General features: G+C 34.6%; 1 protein-coding gene across 1 annotated transcript; it reads left to right on the forward strand.

Annotated features, from left to right (window-relative positions):
• Nucleotides 1–584: 584 nt before the first annotated feature.
• On the forward strand, nt 585–1,094 carry LOC114714180 (uncharacterized). The gene has a single exon (XM_028898893.1). The coding sequence runs from the start codon at nt 585–587 to the stop codon at nt 1,092–1,094; it is 510 nt and encodes a 169-aa protein (XP_028754726.1).
• Nucleotides 1,095–22,240: the final 21,146 nt, after the last annotated feature.

Raw genomic sequence — 22,240 nt, forward strand, 5'->3', positions numbered from 1 at the left:
ATTTTATTATAGTAGTTATTTTTGAATAACAAGATTTTTTGACTAATTGTAAATGATTTTCTTCAAATATATAAAACACATATAGATAATATAATATAATGTAATATAATACATATATAATTAAATTGTATATCTTATCAATGTTAATTAAAAATAAATTTAAAAAATATTTGTAAAAAATTATTTATGATTTAAAATTCAAAATTAGTGTCGTTAGAAATTAAAATTATATTAGAAAATTTCCGTTGGTAATTAGCGATGGAAATTCTGTTGCTAAATAAAAAATTCTGTTACTAAATTCCATCGCTAAAAGCATGTTTTTTTTGTAGTGTATGGTAATGGTTGGTCCAAAAAATATGGTTAAGCTTTTAAACCCTTTTGCTAGAAAGAAAATGACAATCTCGGAATCACATGATCAAGGTCGTATTATAGATTTATATAATAGAGCAACCTTATGCTTTGCTAAAGACTCAGAAGAGTTCATCCTCGTGGCCTTATGTACATGGTCATCCAACATGCATGTGTATCAATCTCAAAATTCGAGCTGGGCCATTTATTCCATATGGGGAAAGCCTTGGACGGTCATGGATGTTGCAGTTTTTCACAACACTCTTTATGCTATTACTGATCAGGCCAGTATAGGGATAGTGAAGCTGAATACTCAAACCCTAAAGTTTCTACGAATGAAGAACAAGCCAGTTTTAGATGGGTCAAATTTAAAGTTGGTGAGCACAGATAATGATAATCTTCTTGTTGTTCATGTTAAACCCACCTTGGAGATGGAAATTTTCATGGTAGATTTATGGGTGATGGCTTGGTTTAGGCTCAAATCATTGGGAGATTGTGCTTTGTTCTTGGGTGGAAACTCAAAGTGTTATTCATTGGCGAATCCAGGTAAGTGGGGATTTGATGAAAATTGTGTGCATCTCATTGATAAAGATTCTCCTGCGTGCAAGGTTGTGTCTGTGGAAAATGAAGTTATTAAAACCATCTCACTTCCTGAAAATCGAGGTCCTCTTGGTGCTAAGCTCTACAATATCGATTGGTGCTTTCGATCTCGACGTGATGAGGTGGGTTATGCTCTCCATGAGTAAAATGGTAGCTTTGCTTGTGTGACAACATCAATATACAGAGTATCGCCTTGTTCCTTGTTTCAATTTTCCTTTTGGCTTGACTTAAAAGCATATTGTGCCATGTTGTGTTATAAATATTGTGTCTTTACTGTCTCTATGTTGTTGGTTCACTATATCTAATGTATCCTTTCATTTGTCTCTTGTTACTTGAAGTTCTTGTTTGCCTAAAATAAATTGGCTAGTGTGAAAACTTGTCATGTTACATTATGTATTTGGCAAAGGGAAAACCATATTGGAGGTACTTATACTTTTTTTTAATTTTCAATTTGGTACCTATGTGTTTTTTGTTCTTAACTAAATCTTTAATTTTGCTCTATTAACATCATTAATCCTTATGTAAAGACTAAAAATATCAATAGAACAAAGTTATAAGAGCTAATGTTGCTAAAAAGATAAAATTAAATGTTTAATTAAGGGAAAAAAACACATAGGTACCAAATTAAAAATTGAGAGAAAGTATAGGTACCTCCAATATGGTTTTCCCTTTGGCAAAAGCGCAACTTTGATCATCTAATTTATGTAAGGTTACAATTTGAATTCTTAATTTTATAAAGTTCTCTTTTTCTTCTAACACCAGCACTATTAATATTAAATGATGACTTCCTTTTGTGTAAATAATTGGTATTTTTAAAAGTTAAATTTAATATGTTAGCATTTAATAATGTTTTGTTAACATTTAAATTTTAATTTCAATATTTTTGTTAACAAAACGTAAGGATTAGATTATTGAAAATGTACTTTGTAAAATTTAAAAAAAAAATTTATAAGGTTAAATGACTAAAGATATACTTTTACCTATTTTTTGCATTTTTTTTTCATGTTCCTTTATTGTTATTATTATTTTTTTGCCTTCAAATATATTTGGCCACGATTTGGAAGTTGCCATGTTTACTTTTCCCCTTCTATCTTTGTTTGGCTCGTAGTTGACTCTTTCCGGCCAACATACCCTTACAAAAAATTTTACAATTTTATGGTATTTTTGAAAAATTTCAATTGAAATTCAAGCGCCATGAAAACAAGAAATATTTTCAGGAACTTCAACTAAACACATAAAATGTGAGCCAGGTCTATAATAGTATAATATTGCTCATTGTTTCTTTAAAAAAATTCTCTTGAATATTGACTTTGTCACATCTCAATTTTTAGGCCTAGAAGTCCTAGAAATAGCCTAAAGAAAGCAGGTTACTAAGCCTCTTTTTAGCAGAGGTCCCAAAGATGAGAAAGGAAGTCAAGCAGTTTCAGGGACTAAACTGCAAAGTAAAAGTTTTCAGGAGCTAAGGTGTAATCAAAGTTAGAGGCTTCAATAAAGTCTCAAGGGCCCAGAAAGAGGAAAAAAACTAAAACCAAGCCAGGGGGTAGGTTAAAAACCTCAAAGAGATGGTTGTATGAAGTTAAGTCCAAGCAGGGACTAAATTATAAATTCAGAAAATTATGACTAACAGGGATAAAAATGGAAGAGTATACAAAGAATTCAAAAAAATCCTAAAAAATGAAAAATAATATTCTAAGGCTCTTTTGTGAAAAGAAATGACAAAAATACCCCTAAGGTAGCTTAAATGGAATTATGAGGTTATGGCCGATAAAAAGTATATTGTTTGAGGTAATTATTTAAAATAGCAAGAGACCTCAAAAATGTATACAAAAATGAGATTAAATGGACTAATTTATAAAATTAGTCCTGCAACCAAAAGGCTAGTAGAATGGCTTTAATAAATTAAAAAGCCGATTATACTGATAAAAAGGCATTTTAGTAAATGAATTTTATGCAAGGTTTAAAGAAAGTGTTATGGCATGAAAAAATTTATAGATATTTTCTAGAATATAAGGGAAATTATGGAGCACACAGAAGAATTTTCTGAGCTTTGGAAGGCCTTCAAGAAAGCCAGAGAAATGTGGACCAAGTAAATTAGGAGGAATCTTAAGGATTAAGTTTTGATCCAATGATTAGGACTTAATCTCCCTTTTCCTCCACCAAATTTGTGACATTTGGCACCTCCTAGAAGAATGATGTAAGGATGATGCAAGAAGATGATGTAATGATGATGCAAAAGTACACTTGAAGTTTCAAAGTTGCCCTTACTCTTTCTATTAGCCACCAAGGGCATTTTAGTCCGTTCAAGCCGAAGTTTTGGCTATAAATAGAGCCTCTCCTCCCCCTCCATTTCGGCTAACATGAGAATACTAAGGGAAACTCTTGCAATTTTATTTCTTGAAACATAATCAAGAGGAGGACCCATATCTTTGATTAACCAAGCTTGGATCTAAGGTTAGTAGGTTGTTCTATGTTGTTTCTTGCTTCGTATTCTTGAGTTTAATGGTTGAAAAATATGGAATACCCTAAAGGGAGGTGCTGTCCAAAATTAATAAGAGTTAGAAGAGGATGATTTTGATGTTAAACTTAGCTAGAACACATTGATTAGAGGTTGTTTCAAGTGGATCTATGTTGAAATTGGAAGAATTGTATGATATGATTGTTGGGTATAATGTTCGGCCAATATGAGATCTATACCCTAGGATGTGATTTTGATGATTCTAAGGCTTCCAATCGGTTTAAAATGAAAAATGGTGTAGGGTAAACCTAAAGAATAATCATTGGAAGCATTGGAATTAAAGTTGGGATTTTTTGATTTCAAAGCCCCCCTATTCAACCAATGCTATTTCTGTAAATCAAGCAAGTTAAAATGCGACATATTATATAACTTCAAGACATCCTCAAGCCACATAAATTCTTATCCAATATCATGCTAAGAGAGGAACATCAATACTTCCACATTAACACAATTCAATGCATTTGGCCAAACCATAAACCAATGTCATCCAATCCACAAGGATTACAACACAAGTTCCTTAATTCATGCAACAAACATAATCACATTAAACAAGCAAGATAAACAATCAAATTATAATTCAAAGCTACCTTTGTAAAGCTTGTCCAATTAATTCCTCTAAAAAGCAATGCTTCTCCTTAATTCCTCCTCTCAATGCCTATTAAACCAAGCATAAACATGGGCCATATTAATCACAAAACAACTTAATTCCAATACTTGAACATTAACTCAACAATTTCCCCCCTTTTTCCTTGATTTTTAACAATATGATTCCTCCTTTAGAATCAATCATCTCATGGCTCAATCCTACACAATTTTTCATGAGGAATCCAATGGTGCAATCAAATTTTAAAAATTCATACTCCTTCCCCATGAAGTTCACTTGGCCGAATAGGGGTTCTTAACTTCCAAAAATTTCATTTTTGATTCCAATGATTTTAAACACTTTCCAACAACATATCCCTACACAAAAACACGTTTTAAAGCCATTGGAATCATCAAATCAAGAAAAATCCAATTGGTTCTGAATGAATAGTGCTAGACGAAAATTTCCCTTTGAACCCTAACCTTGATTTCATCCAAAAATCAATCCATACACCACTTAATCTTCCTTATTCACTTGATTATTAAGGTTTCTATCCTTTTCTAGGCATCACACATCCAAACTGAATTTTGGTAGAATTTTCAGCATTTTTCCAGCATTTTCCCAAGCAAAAATCCTTGTTTAATCAATGTAAAACTTAGAGATATTGATGCTTGGACATACCTTAGTGTTTCCTTGAAGTAAGTTGGATGATCTCTTGCCTAAAACACCTCAAAATTTCGTGCAAGGGTGGATGGATGAACAGTGACAGAGTTTCCCCTTATTTTTCCCAATTTTCTAACATTTTCTTTGTATTTTCAAGGGGTATTTATAGAAAAATTCCATCTGCCCTCTTGTCCCCTGATTTGGATGAAATTAGACACCTAAGGAGGTGTATGTGGCAGCCATCAAGTTTCTCAAACCTTCAGATCTCACCATGTGGCATTTCTCTAGATTTTTCCACAAAAATATCTCTTAATTTCACATTTTATTTAATAAAAATAGAGGAACCTGGAAGGTGCACGAAATTGAGTCCTTATTGGGCTCAATGTGGGCCCCACAAAAGTTTTGAGCTGACCCAAAAAGATGGCCTATAAACCATGTCACTATCTCAAACCAACTGGAAACTTTATCGGTTACTATTCACTAGTAACATTCCATAATTTTTCCAGACTTTGAAAAATTCATTTCTCTCCATGATAATTTACCTTTTAATATGGGAATATGATCTGGAAATTTTTAGAATTTTTTCGTCACCTCCAGGTATTTATTTTGAATTTTCTCCGATTAGGCCTTTATTGGTAAATCTGGGGGGAAATAAATTCCCTAAAATTAATTCTTGAGCTTCCAAGGCCTAAAATCAATTTTATAAATTGAAATAAACATTTAGATGAATTTTATATCAATCCTCCAAATTTATTGAGGCCTCTAACTCATTAAAATAATTATTTTCCTTTATTTTCCCAATAATTTCCCGAAAAACCTCTGTTTACGGGAAATTCCGTAATAATTCATTTTTACCAAAATTCTACCATTCGGCCTCAACTAAATTTTCAAAACCTCTACTCTACACTTTTCCTATTGTTTGGGGATTTTCTGGAATTTTTCTCAAATTTTCCCGTTTTACCCTTCTACATTGATAATTACGAAAATGCCAGTCCGGACTTTTTCGGGGTTTCATATCAAAAGTTGTTTGATCTCCCCGTCTAGTTCCTACATTGACCCTTATCCCAATTTTTGATCCTTTATCGCCAAATGAAAATTTTTGGGATGTGACAATTCCTTCCCCTTTAAATAAATTTTGTCCTCGAAATTTAGAAACATACCTTAATTAAATAATTCTGGGTATCTGGCCTTCATGTTATCTTTCTTTTCCCACATGGCCTCCTCCTAGGTTAGATTCCTCCAAATGACTTTAACCATTGGGATGATCTTATTCCGCAGCTGCTTGATCTGCCGATCTATCACTTTCACTGGCTTTATCTCGAAGGTAAGGTTATCCTGCAGTTCTATGTCTTCATATTTTAGAACATGAAAGGGATCCGGCTGGTACTCTTTCAACTGAGAGACATGAAAGATGTCATGAATTTGGCTCAAGTTAGGGGGTAGGGTCAACTTGTCTGCTTCCGGGCCACTTCTTAATAAAATTTGGAAGGGTCTTTGGCTTTACTTATGTTGCCTTTTCGGGTTTGACCCATTCTTGTGGTCAATTCTTCTAACCACAATTTCTAACAGCCTCTTTCTTATGTCTGCATATCCTTTCTGTTAGTTTATGTTGTTGATAATTCTTGAGTCTGAACCCTAGCAGAAAGGGTCGAGTGGTAGCCTAAGTTAATACAGTTAGTATAGCCTTGATATAAGGTTAAGGCAACATGATCAAAGTAGCTATCTTCGATTCCTAAATGGATATAAAAAGCTAGGAAGAGCTAAAGATAGCTTCCCGCCACTAGTGATCCCTGAGGATAGGGGAAACCAAAAGCGTTAATGGTCTAAAGTTGTGAGCGAGACCCTTCCTTAATTGGTTGAAAGGAAATAGTTGACTTAGTTAGGAATCACAGTAAGGCTAGGACATGGAAGTCCTTCAGGTAGTGGTTAAGGTTATGATGATGAATGAAGCTAAGTAAGACTAGTAGAGGTTAATAGAAAGTATGCTTCGTCATGATGAACTAAGGGCATTAGTGGCAATGAACGAATACAGAAGTGATCATCAGAGGAAGTGGTGACTTTCATCATGGAGAACAAGAATTTTGGTCGTGATGAATAGAGACAGTGACTCTCAGATGCTAAGGTGGTATCTTGGCAAGATTTGATAGACTATGAGGCCGCTGAGAGTAAGACTGATAAAGATCAAAGAGAGAGGTAGCCACTATTTAGAGCTATTAGATTCCCCCTCAAGAGTAATGATAAGGAGTTAAATAAGATAGTTAGGGGTAGAGTCTATACACCACTAAGAGGGTGTAGTGGCCACCTAGGCTAGACAAACTCTTACAGCCTCGTTAGAGTTGGGGCACCATGACAGAGTAGCTATCTCAAGTCCCAGAATAGATAAATAGGAACTTGGAGATAGTGAACTTAAGATGGATAGCCTTAGTGGAATTCTTAGGGATCAAGAAGAAGAGAAAGAAATGACAATGAAGCAGATAGCTATGCGGGGAACTAGCATTATGAGGTTGGCATGTTCCCGACAATGTTAAGAGATACTCAGTCACTTGGGGTTAGGTTGAGAGGCACCCTTTACAGGGGATATAGTCTTGGCTACGAGTCTTCCTAGAGAAAGTAGGGAACTAGTCCTTCGAGACAGAATTGGCACCACTCTGGACGGAGCCAAATACCTTATCCGAGTAGGAAAGGGGAGCAGCTGAGGTAAGGCAAGCGGAGTTGACTTCACCCCAATAGAAGCATAACTAGCCAAGAATAGAGCTAGGGTTGAATGTCCCTAAGCTTAACAGAGAAGGGAAAGTAGAAAGAAGAGAACCTTATAAGTCCTCTCCCTATGACTTCCAGAATCAGCTGCGAACAAGATGAGAGGCTCCCTTTTTAGGGATAAGATGTCTGGTTGGCACGCTACAGACATAACAACTAGCAAGAACTTGCACTCCTTGTATTGGAATGCCAAGCATTATGCATGTTAGAGTATGCTCATACTGAAAGTGAAGTAAAAGAAAGAGAAGTTGCATAATCCCTCTCCCTGTACCGTTCTAAAGTAGCTAAGAACAGTAAAAGCAGCTAAAGGAGTAAGAGAACTCCTAAGATAGATTGGCTTAGACACCTAAAGAAGTAGATAAGTGGCTTGGAGAATTTAATGAGGCCCAAGAGAATGATATTGGCTATTGAAACAGTCTTGGGGAATGATCAGTCAAGTTACCAACTAAGTGGAGCTGACTTATTTTATTACTCAACCCTATGGTCAAAGTCTCCCGGAGATCTTAATATGGCTCAGATAGATAATAGTATTCCTGGGTCACCATGGATTCTGAAGAGGCTTACGATAGAGCACAGTGGCTCCTGAGGTTGTAGTAGACTGAGCCTAAGGGAAAGTGACTAAGCCATAAGAGTAAGAATACAGTATCTCTTTGGGAAAATGAAAAACCAGGGATGAGTTTAAGATACAGAAACCTCCTTCAGTGGAAAGCCAAAGAGATAATCTTATCATTGATTAGGCCAAGCTCAATTTTCTTCCGATTAAAAGAGGAAAGCCAAAGTTAGAAAATTTAGAGCTGTATGACCTGAACAAGAGGTATTTGGGCTAGCTTCAAATACAGGTAGAGCCCCTTGTGATACAAAGATAGACTGAGTATCGACAGGAAGATCCCTAAGAAGAGACTAGAGTCAAGAATGTAAGCTGGAAAGACCTGACTAAAGGTAGAACAAGATGGGTCTAAGACAACAAAGTATCAGGTTTTGAGCCTATCAGTATCAGTGCCTTAGATTCCCGTCAGCACTATTCAGTTAAACGTGCTCGGGCAAGAGTAGCCTAAGGAAGGATAACCCTAGGAAGTAATGTAAAAAAGTGTAAAGGCCAGAAATGTTAGCCATTTTTGGCAAGAGTGCACTAAGTCCAGCAAGATGGAAGACAAAGTTAAGGTAAGCAAAGATAGTCCGAAGTTGACAAAAGGATTGAGTAAGGTCTATGAAGATAATATTGAAAGCACCCCACCGAATGACTCCCAATGAGATGGCGGAGTTAAAGAAATAGTTAGGGGAGCTGTTAGAAAAGAGATTCCTTAGACCTAACATATCTCCCTAAGGTGCTCCAGTACTCTTCATTAAGAAAAAAGATGGTAGTCTAAGGTTGTGCACAAACTACCAAGAGCTAAATAAGGTAACAGTGAAGAATAAGTATCCCACACTGCGAATCGATAGTTTGCTAGACCAGCCGATTAGAGCTATGTTACTCTCCAAGATCGATTTACGATTAGGATACCACCAGCTGAGGATAAAGTTTGAGGACGTTCCGGAGATTGCTTTTAGGACCCGTTACGGACAATATGAGTTCTTAGTGATGCCGTTGGATTAATGAACGCCCCTACAACTTTTATGGATTATATAAATCGGATTTTCACCTATACTTGGGCAGGTTTGTTATTGTCTTTATCGACGACATCCTTGTGTACTCTAAATCTTGAGAGGAACACGAGCAACATCTAAGGACTATTCTGAGTACACTAAAGGAGAAAAGCTCTATGTTAAGCTCAGTAAATGTGAATTTTGATTGGATAAAGTTAGATCCTAGGCCACATAATTAAGAAAGAAGGTGTGGTCGTGGGTCCCAGTAAAGTTAAGACAATGCTCAACTGGGAATAGCCTAAAATGGTAATAGAGATAAGAAGTTTTTTAGGGCTGGCAGGTTACTATAGGAGATTTATACAGAACTTTTCTGGGTTTGCCCAACCACTAACCAAGCTTACCAAGAAGAATCAGTAATTTGTGTGGGATAGTAAGTATGAGGCAAGCTTTCAAGAGCTGAGACAAAGGTTGATCTCCACTCTAGTAGTAGTAATCCCTGATCTGACACTACCATATGTAGTGTGCATAGATGTGAGTAAATAGGGACTGGGATGCATACCAGTGCAGCAAGGCAAAGTTGTCACATATGCCTCACGACTGGTAAAGTCTCATGAAGAGAATTTCCGGACATATGACCTGGAGCTAGTAGTGATTGCTTATGCCTTAAAGATATGGAGGCATTAGTTGTATGGGGCAACCATAGAACTGTTATGTGATTATAAGAGTCTCAAGTACCTACAAGAACAGAAAGAGCTGAATATGAGGTAGTGAAGAAAGATGGAGCTACTCAAGGACTACGACTACCGAATCAAGTATTATCTGGGAAAGGCTAATGGAATGGCTGATGCCTTGAGCAGGAAGGTAATACAGGTGGCAGTCCTGATGATTATAGAGGGTGAATTGTTAAAAGATATAAAGGATTCAAGTCCTATCTATTAGATGCAATTGACATCTGATGTAGCATAAGGAGTAGGAACAAAGGTCTTGTTAACCGATTAGATTAAAGGAGCTCAAAGAAGGGATGAATTAGCAAGGACCCTTCAAGTTAAAGCACTAAAAAATATTACAAGAGATTTTAAAATCTTGAGTGAGGGAATATTAAAATATAGAAAAGAGCTAATGTCCCTTCAGTATATCGTTTCAGGAACCAAATTCTAGATGAGGCATATAAGAGTAAGTACACGATTCATCCGAGAATGACTAAGATGTACCAAGACCTTAAGCAGAGGTTTTGATGGCCCAGTATAAGACAAGATGTCACCCAATGTGTGACAAGATGCCTCACGTGCTAGAAAATAAGGATAGAGCATCAGAAATCATCAGGATTTCTACAAACCCAGATTTCCCTGAGTGGAAATGAGATAGCATTTCCATGGGTTCTGTTGTAGGATTACCTCGCACGTTATCAGGTTACAACGCAACATGGGTCATAGTTGATCAATTAACAAGTTGGCCCATTTCTTGGTGACTAAAGTTAAAATATTTGCCAGAGAAATTAGAAAGGTTATACGTTAAGGAGGTTGTTAGACTTCATGGGGTACTAAATGACATCGTGCTAGATAGAGACTTATGGTTTATGTCCAGATTCTGGAAAAATATGTAAGAATCCATGAAACTAAGTTAAGTCTTAATATGGCTGATTACTGCAACCAGACGGGCAAACAAAGCGAACCATCCAAACCCTGGAAGATATGTTGAGGGCATATGTTTTGGATTTTAAAAGAAACTGGAATGAGTAACTACTACTGGTGGAGTTTGCTCACAATAATAGCCATCATTCCAACATTCAAATGGTCCCGTTCGAAGTTCTGTACAGGAGAAAGTATGGATTCCCCATTTACTGGACAAAACTTGAAAAAAGGGAAGTTTGAGGTCCAGATGTAATCGACCAAGCGTCTGAGTAAATACAGCTAGTTAAGCAGAAGTTGCTTATAGCTTAGAGCAGATAGAAAGGTTACACCAATAGTAGGCAGAAACCATTAAAGTGAAAATGTTGATACTAAGGTACATAGGACTGCTTGAGATTTTGGAGCTATAAGTCCTGATTAGGATATATTCAGGCATGCTAAATTAAAAAAAAGGAAGAAAAAAGAAGAAAAAGAAAAAGAAAAGGACATTCTCCTCGAGTAACCTCTCAGTGATAGTCAAACTAGAGGTTTATCCCTGAAATTTCGAGGATGAAATTTTTAAAAGAAGGGGAGAATTGTCACATCTCAATTTTTAGGCCTAGAAGTCCTGGAAATAGCCTAAAGAGGGTAGGCTACTAAGCCCTTTTTTGGCAGAAGTCCCAAAGATGAGAAAGAAAGTCAAAGCAATTTCAGGGATTAAACTGCAAAGTGAAAGTTTTCAGGGGTTGAGGTGTAATCAAAGTTAGAGGCTTCAGTAAAGTCTCAAGCACCCAGAAAGAGAAAAAAAAATTTAGAAACAAGCCAAGGGGTAGGTTAGAAACCTTAAAAAGATGGTTGTATGAAGTTAAGTCCAAGCAGGGACTAAACTGTAAATTCAGAAAGTTACGGTCAACATGGGTAAAAATGAAAGAGTATACAGAGAATTCCAAGAAAATACTAGAGAATGAAAAATAATATTCTAAGGCTCTTTTGCGAAGAGAAATGACAAAAATACCCCAAAGGCAACTTAAAATGGAATTTATAAGGTTATGGCTGATAAAAAGTATACCGTTTGAGGTAATTATTTAAAATAGCATGACACGTCAAAAATATATACAAAAATGAGATTAAATGGTTGAAAGGTTGTACTAATTTATAAAATTAGTCCTATAACGAAAATGCCAATGGAATGGTTTTAATAAATTAAAAAGCTGATTATGCTGATAAAAGGGTATTTTAGTAAATGAATTTTATGTAAGGCTTAAAGGACGTGTTATGGCATGATACCACCCCCCAATGAGTCAACGGACACAGATTCATGCTACTAGAACCTCACTCCTAATGGCACATTTTCTGTTGCTTCAGCCTATCATGATATTCAGTAATTTGACAATGAAATGCAGGACAAAAATTGGTAATAGATTTGGAAGTGGCCTGGGATCTAAAGAGTTTGCACTTTTCTCTGGCTAGTCACAAAAAACAGACTCCTCACAAATGCTGAAAGAGTTAGAAGAGGTATTGCAGAGACAACAGCTTGTGGAATCTGTCATACGTCCGTTGAAAACCTTGATCACGTACTCTGACTTTGCCCCTCGGCCTATAACTGTTAGACAAAGTTGGTCCCTCTTTGTAAGTTACAAGAATTTTATGCTAAACCCCTCAAAGATTGGTTGCTTTGGAATCTCAATCCGAGATGCATGGGCACCCACTGGAGGCTGATCTTCGGCACCCTTTATTGGAAGCTTTGGGATAATAGGAACAAAAGCATTTTTGCCAATGACGTTATGTCTCCGAAGGATATGATTATTATTGTTATTTCTTTTGTTAACCACACTTATAGTGCGAAAGGTGTCTTAGATTGTATTGCTGGCACTACTTAAAGTTTGTAACCGCTGACTGTAAATATTTTGATTAATATATTCCTTTTCCACTAAAAAAAAGGACGTATTATGGCCTGAGAAAATTTATAGATATTCTCTAGAATAAAGAGGAAATTATGGAGTAGACAAAAGAATTTTCTAAGCTTCAGAAGGCCGCCAAAAAAGCCGGAGAAACATGAGCCAACTAAATTAGGAGGAAACTTAAGGATTAAATTTTGATCCAATGGTTAGGATTTAATCTCCCTTTTCCTCCACTAAATTTGTGACATTTGGAACCTTCTAGAAGAATGATGTAAGGATAATTCAAGAAGATGATGTAATGATGATGCAAAAGTGCACTAAAAGTTTCAAAATTACCCTTACTCTTTCTATTAGACACCAAGGGCGTTTAAGTCCATTCAAGCCAAAGTTTTGGCTATAAATAGAGCCTCTTCTCCCCATCCATTTTGACCAACATGAGAATACTAGGGGAAACTCTTGCAATTTTATTTCTTGAAGCATAATCAAGAGGAGGACCCATATCTTTGATTAACCAAGCTTGGATCTAAGGTTAGTAGGTTGTTATATGTTGTTTCTTGCTTCGTATTCTTGAGTTTAATGGTTGAAAAACATGAATCTCCTAAGAGGAGGTGCAGGCTCAAATTAATAAGAGTTAGGAGAGGATGATTTTGATGTTAAACTTAGTTAGAACACATTGATTAGAGGTTGTTTCAAGTGGATCTATGTTGAAATTGGAAGAATTGTATGATATGTTTGTTGGGTATAGTGTTCGGACAATATGAGATCTATACCCTAGGATGTGATTTTGATGATTCTAAGGCTTCTAATGGGTTTAAAATGAAAAATGGTGTAGGGTAAACCTAATGAACAAGCATTAGAAGCATTGGAATTAAAGTTGGGATTTTTGGATTTCAAAACCCCCGATTCGGCCAACACTGTTTCTTGGGGAAGAAGTTTTCTTTTCATAAATCCAAGCTCATATTTGGATTCCTTGGGCAAAATTGTTTAATATTAGCTAAGAAATTTTTTTTACAAAGCTAGAACATCAATCCAAAATTTAGAGAAAAGGTTAAGCTCAAAAGCGTTAGTCTTGAACTTTATGTAATCTCTTAATCCTAATAGATTGTATGATCAATTTGATTATGTTTAGGACCTTGGAACTTCTAATAGGATGTTTGGTGATGTTGACCGAATGCCCATATGGTTGGGAAGTCAAGGGAATTAAAGGAAAAACAAGAGGAAAGCTTGAGGTACAAGGTAGTGAACTTACCTATTATCATTGCTTGATGTTGTATACTTGTGTGTTGCTGTGTACATGTTTTTTAAATGTTATTGTGACATGTTTTAGCTGCTGTAATTGCTATTCATAATGAGTAGATTATGTTTCCATTGCCATGTATCAAGAAGTTAGTTTTGAGCATGCTAATATGTCACTAATTAACAGGAGAATGAACAAGATGCATGTAGTACATTAGCATCCATCTAGCATGATTAATATGGTATTGTTTGCTACTGAGATTCTCTTGAATCTCACCCCCTCCCTAACTAACCATTTAGGTCAATCAATGATAGGCAATAATGGCATTAGAAGCAAGAAGAAGAAAGTAGAGAATTATTATTATAATTGAGATTATGTTCAATGTATATTTCTCTTACATTGTAAATTATGTTAATGAATGCCATCAATGCAATGTATGTGCTTAGAATGTCTATGGCATAAATGAAAGTGTATGTGCATGAATGAGAAAGATCAAACCCAAATTATGTATATTGAAGAAATAAAAAGAATTAAAGTAAAGAGTGGTTAAGGAATAAAACGTAGGTTTTGGAGCAGTTAGCTTCAACCTCTAGTTTGACCAAAGAAATGAACGAGTTAAGTCACAAACTTTGACAGACTTATAGTACACATCTCAAGCTATAAAATGAGAGGTAGATCGCCTCTATTGGATGTATATACATAGAGATATGAATTTTTAAATTTGAGGCACAGAATCTGGAAGTTCTAGATTTTACCACATGGACAGTAATTTTTATTGATTAAACTGTACTAATTGGGCAAAGATAAGTCTAATTAGATATTTTTTCCTCAAAGAGCATTGAAATATCTTTCCTTGAAATTTTAGAACACCTCCATATGATTTTTTTAGAATTAGTTATAATTTTTCAAAGTTGGACTTGTATTCTGAAAAATGCGCAGTGAACAATAATTTTCGTAAATCAGTGTCTAGTTATGTTTTTATGAGCTTAAGGCCATCCAAAGTGGTCCGAAATGGCTCTAAATAGACTCTAAGGTATAATATAAGTAAGGTGTGATAGACTTCCATTAAAAAAAACATTTGGGTCAGTAGTTGACTATTTTCAGCATACTCTATATCCAAAATCTCACAATTTTATTGATCTTCTTAATATTTCAATTGAAATTTAAGCCCTACGAAAATATTTTCTAAAATTTAAACAAAACATCTAAATTAGGAAGGGGTAATAATAGTACTCCCTCCGATCCTCAATATAAGACCCATTTTATAGTGTAATTTACACTATAAAATAGGTCTTATGTTTAGGACCAAAGGAGTATAACATTTTGATTTTGATCTTTGAAATTTGATTTTATTTTAGTCCTTCCAAAAATTTGTGGTCCCTAAAATAGTGGTTAGTTTTTGAAACAAGGTTCAAGAACCAAAACCACTGATTTTAAATTTTAGTGACTGAAACCAAAATAAAATAGAATTCTAAATACTAAAGATGATCTTAACACTATCTATTTACTCAAACCATTCATCACATAATAACCTTATTTTCCTCCACATCATGTGAAAACAACACATTTTTTTTAAATGATCAACCTTTTTTTTTTTTGACAATGGAATGAGTTATCCTTAAAAAAGAATTAAATAGCAAAATAGAAATAACTCAAGTTTTTCTACTCGACTAATGCCTCACATATGAAAACTATGGATGGTAACAAAAAACATACAAAATTACATCTATTGTCTTACTTGTTATCACATACATATTCATTCCACTTCTATCCAATAGTCAAATTAGAGCAAAGATTTTCAAGTAGACCCATTTGTGGTGCAACCTACATTTAAGATACAAATACATATGTGAGAGGATTTTAGAAGAAACATTCTACACAAACTAAATAACTCATAATACTATGTGGAGTCTAAAACACGAGTTGAGAATTATCACTATTACATATTTTTAAATAAAGCACGCTTAATATGGGATGGCTAGAGGATAGCATGGTTACATATGGTGAGGCAAAAATCACGTCAATTAATAAGTAATAGTTACATTAGAGGCCATTACATAATTGTAACCAATACATGATGGTTAACAATCATTTTAACAATATGTGAAGTCTCACTACCTCAAACTATTCTATATATCATTTTAAACAATTTTCATTCCCCCCAATTAAGGTTCTACAATGATCTGGTCCAAATTTAATTTTGGATGGTATTTCGTTAATTTGAAACTCAAGTCCCAAGCCCTTAAACTTAAACACCAATTCTATGATATATTTTGTCACGTTTTCATTTCTGCCATTCAACACTTGATTAGCAACCATGTGGTCTAAATGCTTGAGATTAGATGAGATTTTTAGCATTATAGTTGATAGTGTCCTTCATCAATTAGAGGGACTGATGAATTATACCAAGGGACGAAATGACGTTGTCCATGAATTCTTACATGAGAAAGCACCATGCATGGTGACCAAACAAAATGAACTCATCAAGCTAGCTTATTCCCTGGATGACAAGATGAACAAGGTCATTGAGAACCTTGGAATTTATCAAAATGATTCAAAAGATCCCTTTTCATCTTCTAGTGATGATGAGAAGAAGAGCAACAACAAGGATGCTTAGGGAATTTCCTTTACATCTTCTGTTGGCACCACTTCTCATGTTCTATTTACTTTTTTTTTCCCCAGTCTTTGCTTCAATAGCCCTCTCCCATTAAAAAAAGGTTTAAATACGTGATAACTTTACACATAAAATCATCATGTATTTAACTTTCATAACTTATAAGAAAAAATTTTAATTTTCCTAAAACATGACGGTTCTACTGTTACAACTGTCATATTTTTATAAATTACATGTTAGTTGTAAACATCCAGCCATCACCTACGTTTCATAAAACACCCATAAATTGGTACCTCTTGGCATTTTGAATACCATCAAGACCTTATCTTAACTTAGAGCCTTCGTAATCCCACCACTCTAACACCTTTTTTTTTCTAGTTATCAATGGACATTTACCATCGTAACCCACTAACCAAGGTTGTTGTCGTACTGACCAATGACATTAAGGAATTCATTCATTCGCCCTCGCTCTCTGTTTCATTCATTTGTGTCCTAACATGAATTTTATGGTCGTGTGCTCTGTTACAATTTGTTTGATGTATTTTAATCATACGCCATTATACATTATAATTTCTCTATTCTCATTTTATGTTCTTTATACTTCATTTTCCATTCATGCTTCCTTTTATTGTTATGTGCATTTTAGGTATTTGGTATTATGCAAAACCCATTGCTCAATTATACTTTATTTTACTTTGTTCTTTTGGGTTATTATATGGAATGTTCATTGTATTTTTTTTTCCAATTCCACTATTACTTTATAAATGACATATGGTAATGGCTCTGATATTGATAATAACCCAAATTAGCAAAGTAATGAGAATCAACAAGTTAGATCTCAAAAGGAGAAGAAGAATGAAAATTCTATGAAAAATATTCTCCATTCCATGAAAGAGGTTAGTAAACCAAGGGCTTAGGGGAGAAAATTGCCTCTAAAATGGAACAACAAGGGGTAAGTTTTTGAATCTCTTAAATTTTCCAGCTAGATAAGGGCAATGGCTAGAAGCACCATGCCTATCACTATGCATAACTGGAAGAAGACTGGTCGAGTATTATATCAAATTGTTTGGGAAGATGTTTACATAAGTTTTTTTTTTTTTTGCTAATTAATATTTATATACTCATCTAAGTAGGTACATCACACTAATAAGTTCCATTGTTTGTTTTGTAGTCAGCATTTGATATTGATGGGACATGAAATTCTTATAATCTCTTTAAGGCTGAGAGGACATTACATACCTTCCACAATTCAATAACAAGCAAATACTTGTAAGATCCCAATGCTACAGATGTGTCCCAAGTGCTCTTACTTATAAAAGAATTTGTCAAACGTACAGGAGGATTGAGCTATTTTTGTAAACTCACATCTATCTCTTCAAGGTAGTATTTATTCAAAATTCTCAAGGCAATTGTCTTCAATGAAACTCTTTTACCTGATTGTTATGTGTTGTCGTAAGAAGTAAGTAAGAATAACAAAGAGAGGGTGAAGTTGAATAAATGCCCCAACGAGGCAAAGCGCTTGAGTTATGCAGGCCTAGTGGAGAAGGTGGCAGAGACAAAAGGATCAGAGGGTGATTGTCCCACCAAAAGCTATAGGCATTAGATAGGAGGAATAAGGATGATATTTATGACAATTCTCACATGAAGGAAGTTGTTGATAGATTGGTAAGTAGTAATCTTCTTGATTATTTCAATTAATAATGTTTTCAACTAGCTAATAATATTAACACTCTCTGATGCATCAGAAAGCATGTCCCATGAAGGGATACAAGGCCAATGTCCTCCAAATGACGATATGTTGCCCTTAGCATTAGGGACTCATGACTACCCTTATCCTTCAAAAGTAGTACCCCCACCTGAGCTTGTAGAGTGGATAGAATTGGTCGATATAAAACTTCAATAGTATGTAGAACAAATCGAAGACCTACTGCAACAACTACAAGCTAAACGTATGGAGAAGCAACAACTTTAGGCTATGGATGGTAGCCTAAGCAAGAAAAATAGCTGCTCATTCCCCTTTCAGTATCTATAGAGGTAATTGATATCATTTATATATACCATTACATTTATTTCATTTGTTTCTGCATCACAGTGAGTAATTCATATTCCATATCCTTTGTTTATAAAGGGTAAAGCAGATATTGACTATGTGGTAGATAGCCCTAAATGTCATATATTTGTAATGGACAACATGTATAATATACCAAGGAAAACCATGATTCATAACAAGGCTCTCCTCCTAAGCATGTGAGTGTAGAACTCAAGACCACCAATGACCCTATCCATCCTCTTTCTATGGCCATTGAGGATATAAAGATAGTGGAAATAAGCAGCCAAACCATTTGCTTCTATTTGGAAATAAGCAGCCAAAGGTATTTAGGAATTGAAATTTTAGATAATTCAATATCTACAAATACTATTTGGATAACTGATATTTTGCTTATTAGGCTAAGAAGCCTAAGATGCGCCTACTGAAGGATTCTAGTTCAATATCATGTGACCAGAAGAATGTTAACCAGCATGTTGAATGAGTATCCCTAGTAGCTTGAAAATGTCTCGAGGATTATGCAACCATGATCAATAAAGTGATTAGGGAAGACTATTTAAATATGGAGTTTGAGAGAGAGGTCCTAAAGCATGACTTGGCATGCTTAACCAGCAGGAAATTTTATATTAGGTATTTCTACAACTATAATTATTAATACTTATCTGCTTCTATGTTATGACTATGTGGATATGTTTACTTTGGTATATATTTAAGGCTATTGTAGCTTAATCACGTAGTCCCCTCCAGCTTTATCAAGTGTACAAGTTCATTTGCCCCAATAACGAGTCCCACCCTTATGGCATGCTTACTCAAGAGGATGTTAACAGACAATCAAGGGCTCTCACCAATACCTTCTTCAAAAGGGCAATGGCGGATAAGAATACTTTCTTCTTAGCACCTTATATCCAAAGATGGTTATATTACTTAACTGGTTCTCTTAAATTTAGTTGTTCTCATTATGATTATTGCACTTAATCAAGGGCCACTAGATAGTTATTGTACTGAATCTACTCATGAAGCATATTTAGTACTTTGATTCTCTGGGTGACGATTTGGGCAATTGGATGAAAAATGAAAGTGTTGTTCAATAAGTAAGTTCAAAGTAACAGTATAAATATAAGTTTGTATTTTGAACAATTTGGTACCTTCAATTCTTACATTTAATTCTTTATATATCTCGATTCTTATATTTAATCCTTCATTTACTTCATCATAGTTTTGTTTTCTTCTTAGATTTATGTGGCTGTACCATACATAGGCTAATAAGATTGACAACCTCTATTCCAAGAACAACTTATTCAAAAACGTGTTCCCATATAGGAAAGTAATGGTATATACACTCCCCATTATTAACTAGTGATTGAAGCAACTATATGTAGTTTATTTCTTGGATCTAGTTTAATTTAATTTAAATTTCCTTTACAATGCCTATGGCAACCAAAAGACAGTACCGATTGTGATTATTGCATGATGAAGCTCATAAAGGACATAGTCATGCATAATCCCCAAATTCCTAATAAGGCATATATGTTTGCATACTCATTTATTTACATAGAACACACACTTTGAAGATGGCTTTTGAACTTGTTTGAGAATTTGTTTCTTTTGCATACAGTACTTTGAGGACAGGTTTTGTGAACAATATTGACCCTCCTAAATTAAAGAAGTCTTTAAAGAATTGGCTGCTACAATTCTTTATCAGTGGCTGACTAGAAGATAGCGTTGTATAGTATGTGTATATATAGGCTAAATTACAGTAGAGAATTTTGGTTTTAGTATAAATTCTCTTATACATAGGTTATAAGGACTTGGCAAATTTTGGCTTTCATTGTTATGGACTTGTGGCTATTTGCTATATATATATATATATATATGTATATATGCGCAAATTAAACTCTCTTATATATAGATTAATTAGTGAGTAAATTAGACATATATATATATCTCTGTGTGTGTGTTAGGAATTACTTGCAAATAACATGCTGTACTGTTGTGTGTGTGTGTGTGTCACATCTAGTAATATGGCAATTAGGAATAAGAATATCCCTAAATATTTAAAGGCCAAAAGTGACAAGGAGAAATAGAAGAATTTTGCTAGAAAATAATTATTATAATTTCCCAAGCCAATTATGAAAAGTTTGACTAATTAAGAAAAATTAGTCAAGAATAATTATGGAAAAATAATTCTGAGTATCAAAAAATTAAGAAAAAATAAAGACAATGTTTCTTGAGAATTATATGGGATTATAAAATTGGTTTTATGACCAATTTGGCCTTAGAGAAATTACAAAGGAATTTAAGAACAATTTAAGCTAGTTTAAGGTCTTTATTTGGAAAATTCCAAATAAATATTTTTAAGAAGAATAAAATCCCAAGAAAATTTTTATGATATCCCAAGGAATTATAAGACATTATGGAATTAAAAGAAGACCCTCAAGTATCTAGGATTTTTCCCAATTCTTTTGTAAAGTGGAAAAATCAATAAAGAGAAGGAAATTAGTTTTCCTTTTTAATTTAATTATTGGAAAATTAAATTTGAGACAAAGAGGGTAATTTGGAAAGATAAAAATGAGGAGAATAATTTATGGATCTGACAGAAAATAATTACAGGGGCCAGAGCACTGTAATTATAGAAAAGAAGTTAAACCCGAAGTAAAAGTGCACCGATAAAGCAAGACTAGAGTCTTGCAATTAAAATGGTTCACACTTAGCCATGTGTCAAGTCTCTAATGGATGGTAATTAAAGCTTTCAAGTTTCAAGCCACCAATGGAGAGGATCTTGACTTTGGAATTTAATTACATTATGATTTAAGTTAATTAAGAGAGAGGTTTAAGACTAATTAGGCACTTGACACTTGGCTCCTCCTTAATGATGGTTGGTGGGATATTTTGGTGCATTGAATGAGCTTCTCCTCCCCCTAAATCTGATCCATATTTTGTGCAAGGCATGAAGAGAGGAAAAAAGAGAGAGTTCAAAGGAAAACCAAGAGAAAGGCATCAACTTTGGTCATTCAATCAAGGATTCAAGGTGAGTTCTTAGTTCTAGATGTGTTCTTGCCTTGTTTTCCATCTCTTTTATGGTTGAAAAATCTGTTCCCTCTCTCTTTAATGGTTGGCTGAACTGAATAATAAAAGGGGAAGGGAGTTTTGTTCATCACACTTGCTAAGACACAACAACACAAGTTAGATCCTAGTGTTTGCAAGTGATTATAGTTGGTTTTGAAGCATTTTTCATGGTTATTTCCTTGAGTGTTATTTTCGGCCAAAGCAAGATCTGAACCCTAGGATATGTTTTTCAAAGTTTTAAGGCTTCCATTGTGTTCAAAATGAAAAATAGTGTAGGGTAAACCTAAAGAACAAGTGTTGGAAGCCATAGAAGCAAAGTTGCAATTTTTGAGTTTTAAACCCTAAAGGTTCGACCAAGCTAAAACTAGAAGAGGAAAATTTATTTTTTTAAATCCAAGTAGATATTTGGAATCTACATGAAAAATCATGTGGGGTTGAGTCAAGAGGGAATTTTTAGGGTTTATGGAAACCAACTCTAAAAATCCAAGAACAAAGATGGAAGCTTTAAGGGGTTTAGGAGTTACTTGAGTTATGATAGTGATTTTATGAGGAATGGTTGATGATTCTTGCTACCCTTTTTGTGGATTGCCATGTTAGGGTTTGGCACTTGTGGAAGCAAGAAGGAACAACAAGAAAACAAAAAGCATTGGATTAAGGTAGTGGGATCTAATTAGCCATTAATGTTAACTTTGCATTGTTATTTATGGCATGTATGCTT

Source organism: Neltuma alba, unplaced genomic scaffold, assembly GCF_004799145.2.
Source record: "Neltuma alba isolate B1F8T4 unplaced genomic scaffold, ASM479914v2 tig00011488_pilon, whole genome shotgun sequence".
In the NCBI taxonomy this organism is placed as follows: domain Eukaryota; kingdom Viridiplantae; phylum Streptophyta; class Magnoliopsida; order Fabales; family Fabaceae; genus Neltuma; species Neltuma alba.